The sequence below is a fragment of the Verruconis gallopava genome (assembly GCF_000836295.1).
Source record: "Verruconis gallopava strain CBS 43764 unplaced genomic scaffold supercont1.9, whole genome shotgun sequence".
Classification (NCBI taxonomy): Eukaryota; Fungi; Ascomycota; class Dothideomycetes; order Venturiales; family Sympoventuriaceae; genus Verruconis; species Verruconis gallopava.
Genome location: NW_015622145.1, coordinates 558556 through 567658, shown reverse-complemented (window position 1 = coordinate 567658; position 9103 = coordinate 558556). Strand labels below are relative to the sequence as shown.

General features: G+C 56.5%; 1 protein-coding gene across 1 annotated transcript; it reads left to right on the top strand.

Annotated features, from left to right (window-relative positions):
• The first annotated feature begins 2092 nt into the window (after positions 1-2092).
• On the top strand, positions 2093-8151 carry PV09_03533 (uncharacterized protein). The gene is made up of 3 exons (XM_016356745.1): positions 2093-2619; positions 2703-6521; positions 6593-8151. Exons 2-3 carry the CDS (start codon positions 3341-3343, stop codon positions 7456-7458), a joined length of 4047 nt encoding a protein of 1348 aa, XP_016215538.1. The 5' UTR covers positions 2093-2619; positions 2703-3340; the 3' UTR covers positions 7459-8151.
• Positions 8152-9103: the final 952 nt, after the last annotated feature.

The following is a 9103-nucleotide window of genomic DNA, read 5'->3' as shown; positions in this document are numbered from 1 at the left end:
AAGCTAACGAGGGTGAGGATAATTAAGAGAAAAGAGGAATCATAGTGATGAAGGTGCCCTCCAGGCTCAAGGGGAACCCCGGGGGGGGGGGGGTGTTTTTCGTGTTCGCTCGGCACAAAGATTCGACGAGAGAGACACGCAAAAAAGTAGAGCGAGAGAGGGGAGATAGAGAGACACGGCACGAGAAAACGGGGCACGAATCGCGAGTGACCTCAAGCAAAGCCAGCAGGCCAGGCCACCAAAGCGATATTTTAAGGTGGCCGAACGTGTCTTGACTCCCATCATCGACTCTGGGATTCACCACTGTGGCTCTGGGCTTGCGACGCATGCAGAGGCGAGCTGGGAGAAAGCCCCTTGCAAGGGATATATGACCATGGTGATGGGCGGTGCGATCCTTATTCATTTATTACCACCCGCCAGCTTTCCTTATTTTGCTCTATGCTGTGCTGTGCTGTGCTGTGCTGTGCCTGCGTGTGGGTGTGGGTGTGCGTTTACGTCCTCTCATCATGCCGATGAGGCATAGTGCGCCGTGCACATTGGGACTCCAGCCTGGCCAGATGCAGAGGACGAGATTAACACCAGGGAAGAACGGAGATTGGGCCTTATCGGATGTCACGACAGTAATTATGAAGATAATGCTGTGCGTGCCGTGGGCAAGGCACACACGCACACGCACACACCTCACACGCACGGGAAGGGGGGCAAGCCGTAGCTTGAGCCCATTGTTGCTCGACAGTCAAGGCCTCCACCATTTGTAATTGGCTCGACGCTGGCGAACAGACTGTCAATCAGGAGAGTGGGTTCGTGGAACGAGGCCTTAGGAGAAAAGCGTTTGGTGGAATGGATGGCAAAGGAGCATCACAGCCGTGGACAATGCGGCTTATGCACTCGCGATCGATGCGGCCCACTCAAACCTGTTCGATTTGCAGCCTGCATCAGCGGGCTGACGGGCGACGTGGATGAACACGATTCTGCGTACGGAGCAACGGTGGGGATCGGTTTCTTTCTTTCTTTTTTTTTTCTCTATTCTTTTCATTGTCGCCTTGCTCAGACGGGGCCAGGCGCACCTCCTGTACGCTCTTCACGTCCACGTTCTCTTCACGTCGTGCGTTGGCCGAATCCACGAGCGCCCTTATGCGTGTCGCATGTCGTTTAGCGTTCAGGCCGGAAACGGACGCAGGAAAGAGAGGTCGAGAGAGGTTGTGTGTGTGTGTGTGTGTATGAGGGGAGGAGAGAGAGAGAGAGCACGCGCCTGAACGGGCTGAAGGACGTACTTCCTGGGCCTCGTTTTTTCGGTGGCCGCGGATGAGATGATGATGATGATGATGACTGGGAAGCCCGTTTCGCCATGATCGCTCCATCACATCTCTGATAAGCCTGCGATTTCCACCAGGTCAGGTGCTGAAACAACGGGGCAGAAGGAAGGGCGATGCCGGACCAGGCGAGGTCCAACCTTTTTGCTTTTTTCCAATATTTTTTTTTTTTTTTTCATTTTTTTCTTTGGCTCTTTTCTTCTGCCCTGGCAGTTCGCTTTCGGAACATTTTTGAGAGCCAACGGCCCCCACCCCTGGTGGGCTCCTGTACCGGGGCGGACGGGTGACAGGGAAGGGAGAGGCAGCGAGTGGGCGAGCGGGTGTATGCGGGCGTGCCTGAGTTTGGCTCCTCTGGCCGCCAGCTAGAGGCGACGCTTCTTCCGCTCTTTCTCACTCTGCCACACTGTCTGTCTCTCTCGGTGCGTGCCAGCCTATGATGCGGTCGCCGACAGGACAAGCAGCAACACGCACGCGGCAGCGAGGCGTTTAGGCCCCGGCGGGTCGGTTGTCTGGCGGCTCTCCAGGCGCGAGTGGCCGGCGTGTTTCTGGTTTGGCGATCGCCGGCGCCGTCCAGCTCTGGCGGGCGGTCCAGGGGCGTTCGCGGCGAGCGTCCGCGCCTGGATTGGGCTTAGGCCCAAGGCGTCGGGTGCGAGCGCACGGGCCGTGGAGAAAGCTGCTGCATGCCAAGTCCGGGCCACGGCTCGTTCGCGCATCCACTGGAGATTCGCCCACTCGCTTGTCCTCCACTGCTTGCGCTGGAATTTCTCTTCACACCCCGACGCCTTGTCTTCTTCACTGTCCAGACCAGCGCGTCTGTGTGTCGTCTGCCCGGCCAGCAACAGTTCTTTTTCTCCTCCTCCTCCTGCTCCTCGTCGTCCTCTTTGCCCTTCGCAGTCGTCGTCGTTGTCTTCTTCACACCGCAAGCACGACTCTCTTCTTCATCTCCTCTTTCTTCCCATCCTCCTCCTCCCCGGTCACTCAATTGGCCTGCCGTCCTTTTATTTTTTTTTCCTTTTTCCCTTTCTATTCCGCATTGCACCTCGCCAGCGCTGGGCTCGCGCCTGTCCGTGACTGCAGCACAAAAACGACTCCTACATCGTTGTCCACATCGTCAAGCTTTGCCTAGCGTCGCCTGATTCCCTCGACTCCTCAAGAGCTGGTCAAGTCCTATCTGTTGTTGCACGAGCTTTCTCAGTCCACTGTAGAATCGCTGCCAGTCTGCACACCCGACACTTGTTTTGCGCACCGGCATTCGTCGATTGAAACAAGTCCAGGGTCGAGGCAAGGAAGCTCTGTTATTCTCCGGGTACAAGCATCACCCATTCATTACCCTCGTCCCCGTTCGCCCAGTGTGCATAAACGTGTGCTAACGCTTTCCGAATCCAACAGGTCCCCGTCTGGCTGACTCTCCTTTCCGCGTACACGTCTCCCCCAACACAGCATACATTGTCGCACGGCGGCCATCGACACGTCTAGTTCCTTCACACGCCTAGCAAATTCTACAGAGCTGTATACGCCGCCTTTGAACTTCCCTCTCAGCAGCCACCAGCTTCCTGTCTTGCTTTTTGCGGGGAACAGCGGTCCAGCAGGGTCCTGGCTTGTATGCAGAACGTGTCGCACATTGGCAAAGCTTTCCGTCCACACAGTCACGTTCACGCGCAGCCGCATATACGCACCCTCACCACCTCGTCTGGGTCATCCGCTGTCAGCCAATTTGATAAGAGTCCTTCTGTTGAAGCATACAGACAGTGACACTGCCTTTGATGTCTCCCTGAGCATCTTCGGCGCATCGCTCGTTTGGATACGCCCTAAGATTTGACTACCGGAACCAGGCATCCTTGCACCAGGCTCCTGGCACTGATACACAAGGGTTCCCCCTTTGAGGCTACTATGATTGGGTGCATTTCGCCATAAAACTACCAGGCTGTGGAGTCTCTTGCTTTTTTGTCCTGGCTTCGGGATCAGAAGTGAGCCACAGCGTTCTGCAGTGTGATCCCTGCGCGCGGTTTATTACTTGAAGACAAAGCATGGCCACCAAGGACTACTTCAGCGACCTGGAGGGCTTTGGCTCTGGTCCCGCATTGCCTTCCTTCTCAGATTCTGGCTTTTCCACGCCGCGATTGACAATGTCACGAAAATCTTCACGGCCGACGACCACGACGCGGCCAGGTGGGTCGTCCTCGCCACCTCCCCTGCCTTCGACATCGACATCACCCGTGCCAGCTTCATCGCCAAACGGGCATACGGACCACGAGGACCACGATGACAGGCGTGAAGATGACATTCTTACGGACCCCCGTCGCTTCACACCCACCTTACATGCCTCGCTCGTTTCTGAGATTCTAAAGGTTCGCGGCGAGCTGGACTCGAAACACAAATTCATTGAGGACCTGGAAGCTCAGCTCAAGCTTGCGCGGGACGAAAAGGACGAGTTGAGGGAGCAGATGAGCCGTACCGAGAAGGACTCGAGAGCAATGAAACGACAGTTCCAGCAGCTTGAGCACGGCACTCTCGCCGCCCTCGAGGAGCTCGCCAAGGACAGGGATAGCGCCAAAGCCTCGGGCGCTGACGCAAAGGCAAAGCTCGAAGCAGCACAGAAGAAGATCAAGTCCCTCGAAGACGATGCGGAGCGACGACACGCTGTCTGGGAGAAGGAAAGACTTGCCTGGGAAGCCGAGAAGCGCGGCTTCGAACGCAGGGTCCACATTACCGAGACACGCCTGAAGACCGTGCTTGAGGAGCTAGCCGCGCATCACGACGCCGCGTCGCGGATGCATGAAAATGGAGTCGGACACGATGACGAGGATAACACCAGGGACAGCGGTGTGGGCGACGAGAGCGACACGGCGAGTATCCAAGCCTCGCCAAGCCGCAACGGCACCCACGGGCGTTCTATGAGCGCAAGCAGCCGCCGCAGTCTAAACCGGTACCGGTTTTCCACACAGAGCATCGCAGGCCACGACAGCATGAGATTTAACGGGGTTAGCCTTGCCGACGAGCTGCAGCTGGACGAAGAGGACGAGGAGTTTGACGAGCATGACGAGTATCACGATGAGGACGCGAAGACGCGAAGGCCGATTGAGTCGCGCCTGTCTCAACACCATGACGAGAGGCCGGCCGGGAAACGCGGCTTTGGCATCGTCAATGACTCACGACGCACCTTGGAAAGCCCTGTTTCTTTCGATTGGCGTAAGTCAATCGAACAGCCGGCCATCACGGACCAAAAACCAGCGTCCAGATCGGAGACGCGTCCGCCGTACGTGGATAGCGGTGTCCAGTATTCCCCGCCCGCCTCACCAGTGGTCGTGCCAACCCACAAAGATGCGGACAGCAAGGTGCCTGAGGTGATACCGCAGCTGAATGACGACCAGATCGAGGCCAATCAGCGCAAGAAGCGGGTTGCACCGAATACGACGCCGTTCGTGGACCGCGGACAGCAGATGTCACCAGTACCGGAGAAGGAACCTACCATTATGGTCAGCACTAGTTCGCAGACCATGGAGGACCGCCCGCTCAGTCCGCCCGCCACGCCAAAGATAACTCCGCCAGACTCACCTGCCGAATCGAAAGCTGTGCCCCTTGGCCAGCAGGGGCAACGGCTGGAGCGACCGGAGATGCTCTCCATCTCGACACAGACAGACCCTGTGGAAGAGCCCAAGGTTCCGGCGGCTGTCGTTGCTTCGTTCGTCCACGTTCCTCCGCCTCCAGTCCCAATGCCCATTCCTTCCATTGCCATCCACCCTCCCACATCTAGGTCACCGAGCCCGACGAACGAGAGAGAGACGGTACTCCCCCCCGGGACGAAGAACGCGAGTTCTCAGACGACAAACAGCCTGTACAGGATGACGTCGACTGCAGTTCAAACGGAGGAGATCCTCACGCAGAAACGATTGCAGAGGCTTCCTGCACATCTGCTTCCCTCGTTCATCTCATCAAATCCCCCAACGCCGGAGCAGACCCGAAAAACGCAGCAGCGAAGCGTCAGCGACAAGGGCCCCTCTACGACGTCGGATAGAATGTCGCCACCGCCACGTGGTGCGTCCCCGAGCATAGAGCAGCGCTATCCAGGCAACAATGACAACGGGCCCCTTTACAGTGGTGACAAGGACGCTCCACGACGGCCCTTCCGAAACAGCAGTCTTTTTGCTGGCTTTGGCGAGGACGAGGACGACATCGAACAGAACGATGAGGAGTCGAAGTCGGGTTCGTACCAGACTCCCGCAATGACCAACCGCATCATGAAAGGCCTACGCCACTTTGGTGGTTCGCGGCCGTCGCCTGTTCCAGAGGATAAGGAGGTCGAGACTAACCCACGTGATTCATACGCTGAGTCGATCACTTCTGCAAGCGCTGCTCGGCCATCTCTGGAGAACAGGACCTCGTTTGATGGCAAGGGCAAAATGCCCATGCGTGGCGGCAACATGAGCCGGCAAAGCAACAGCATTCGCCGTTCGGCGATGATTCAGTCTGGTGCGAATGCGCACCGCTCGCGCACCCCAAGTGTCACCAGTGTTGGTTCCAGCTTCTTCAGCAGCAAATCCGTCGGTCCGCCTTTTCCCGTACCGGACAGAGCAAGCTCACGCAAGATGTTTCCACTCTCCAAGAGCGAAGGATCGCAAAGCCCTACACCTAGAGGGGCTGGCTTATTTGGCAACCGCCGCGGGGCAACCGGTGGACGAGGCGACTTCCGCGGCCACGAGAGGAAGGACAGCCTCCGGAAGGTTCGCTCGGCAACCGTCATTCAAAGGACGAATTCGGGTCGCCGCGTCCGCAGCAGGTCACCGCCCTTGCCAGCAGCACCATCTTCGTTCCCACCACTGCCGCAGGACAATGTGGAGGCACCCGCGAAAGTCTATGCGTCGCAGAGGCAGAGATCGAACGAGAAGTCGCTCAGCAAGGATCTTTCTAGCGTTGTTGGCCATCATGAGCAGGAGCAACCATCGCAGGGCACCGTCATCGATGCAATCGCAGCAGCCATGGTGGGTGAATGGATGTGGAAGTATGTGCGCAGACGCAAGTCGTTCGGTGTCGGCGAGGCGCCGCAGGACGCCATTGGACGACCAGGCACCGATGGCTCGGTCAACGTCACTGGCAATGGCGTGAGACACAAGCGCTGGGTGTGGCTTTCTCCGTATGAGCGCGCTGTCATGTGGAGTACTAAACAACCAGCTTCGAACTCCGCTTTGATGGGCAAGAGCGGCAGAAAGTGTAAGTTTTTCTCTTGTGCAGTCTACAAATTACAGCCTGAATGGAACAAAACTGACGTTGTTCTTCTGCAGTGGTGATTCAATCCGTGTTGGATGTCCGCGATGACACCCCTTTGCCTAAGAATCACGGCATCGCCGAACCGTTCTACCGTTCCATCCTCATCCTCACACCAGCGAGGGCGCTCAAGTTCACAGCCATGTCGCGAGATCGGCATTATACTTGGCTCACGGCACTGTCTTTCCTAGCTCATTCGCCCCTCTTGACGCCCGGCATGGCTTTGCAGCCGCCCGAGGAGCCTGATCCGGAGGTTGACAGCGGGAGAGCACCCAGTCTCCGTCGCACACGTATCCACGACTCCGTCCGCATCGCGAAAGACAAGGCTAGACCACAACCCGGATCCCGCCTGAATGGCGTCAACCGTGCCTCCCCCACAATCCATGAGTGGGGTGGTGCCGCTCCCGCACCCTCTGTACCCGGCAACGGCTCTATGGACAGTGACCCTGTCCCCGACGCTGCGGAGGCGCCCACCGTACCTCGTTTCGCCCACGGTCGAAAGCGTAGTGCGACAGGACCACGACTCCCGTCGTCCATTCGGCCACCGTATCGAGATGTGGTTTCGCCTTCACTTCCTTCTGCAACCAGCTCAGATTTTGTAATCAACTCGGGTGGTGTGCCATCCGGTCGCTCTTCCGAGGTGTCGAGCGGCAACCGCTTCAATTTCTTCGACGACCCAGGCACGGTCCGCATGCAAGCCTTTGTTGATGGCGCCGCGTCCAGCGAGGGTGGTGGACGTAGCAGTCAAGATTCATCCGTCTTCCTCGGAGGCAATAGGCGTCGCAACCCTCGGTGGAGCGGCGCGAGCAGCGCGGATCCCCGACGCAGCGGCATGGTATACAGTGATGACTTTGATGCGTTTGATCCTTTTAAGGGCTTCTGAAGAAGAGCCGAAAGGACAATAACGGCTTGGAAATGTTTTTTTCGCAAAAGTGATCAATATCTTTCACGGCACTGCTCGGAAAGAGAAAAAAAGAACGTGCTTGATCTTCGATCTCACCTGCGCTGGCTCCGAAGGCCTCGCTATCCCTTGCAGCTAGGGATGTTTTTGGGTGAGGATGAACTCGGTTTTAGGATTTTGTTTTACTTCGCTTTTTTCCATTTGGGCGCTTGTTTTATATCCCCATATCGTAAAATTTGTGCTTTATTGGCTTGTTCGTCGACACTCGCCTGGTCAGGCGCCATTTTTTTCCTATGTGCTATTGGGAAACGGGGCGTAGAACTGGCTGGGCTGGCTAGTCAGCTGGCGACGGGCGGCGTGTGTAAGAATCCGCGGATACATCATCATATGTGTATATGTATATATCTATATCTATACTCGGAAAGGGCGAATCAGCGGTAGGAATTTGCTGGGGTAGGGATGGGTTCTGGTGGGCTGGTGAAACTCTACAGAACGGTTACAACTTCGCGCGCAAGTGCGGTCGACAGTCCTCTTAATACTGCTACTGGTACTACGCTGTCACTTAACACTCCCACAGGAAGATGGGAGGATCAAATTAATATGTATTCTGAACAAGAGATGAAGAGTGCTTCGTTTCAAGGCCTTGTAAGTGACGTAACTGAAGTGCAGCTCTAAGTAGAGACCGTACTACGTAGATCATGCAAGGTTCTGTTTCACTGAAGCATAGACGGCCCTGCAGTCATCCACATTAAGCAGCCCTTTAGGCTGGTAGGATAGCTCCCGCATTGTATTCCTTTCATAATCACGTCACAGTCCCGCTACGCACACCTGTGTGCGCCGAACACAAACATCACCGAAACCAGAACACACATTTGTGACGGACTCATTCATCACAGGAGGGCATTCCGCATGAGCATTCGAATCCAGGAAGCTCTATACAATGACGTGCGGGCAGGAAGTCGACCCCAGGTTGGTTTGAGCGCCTCGACAGTTGATTGTGTCGTCCCCGAAGTACAGTCCCGACACGTACGCAGTGAGCAGCCGGGCCATGTCTGCCATGGCAGATCTTTCGCTGCCGGAAACGCACACACCCGTGTTTGCCCTGCCCAGCGGACGCGGCCGGATTCGAGGCGAGGACGAGCACGAAATACCAGCGGAGCTGTTCCCAACCCGGCATCGAATGGAGAGGGTTCGCATTCGACGGCCGCGTGGCAGACGCCGAACTGTGCGCATCTGATCTGTCTTTAAAGATGCTTTAAGGGCCGGGAGGGCAAGACTCCTTTGCTTATTAGTCCCTGCTAGAGAGCACGTCCTCTGTCACTCCACCCCGGCGACGTGGAACTGACGGGTTTGGATTATGCTCCGCTTGTCGACCTAGTCGAGAGAGGTTAGCAACGTAGTGTACAAGGAAACAAGCGGCTGTTCCATCGACGGGCCATAAACGAGCCTCTAGGATCATAAAAGCGTTCCTAGCAGGAGGGTTTTGCGGGAACGGCATTCGACTGTTCGCAAAGCATAGCAGACAGGTGAAGGACGAGCATCACGATTAGGTGTAATCATGATCCAAGAAAGGCCAGGTAAGTAGAAGCCAGTGGTAGACTCGCAAATGCACTGGATTAACGAAGCG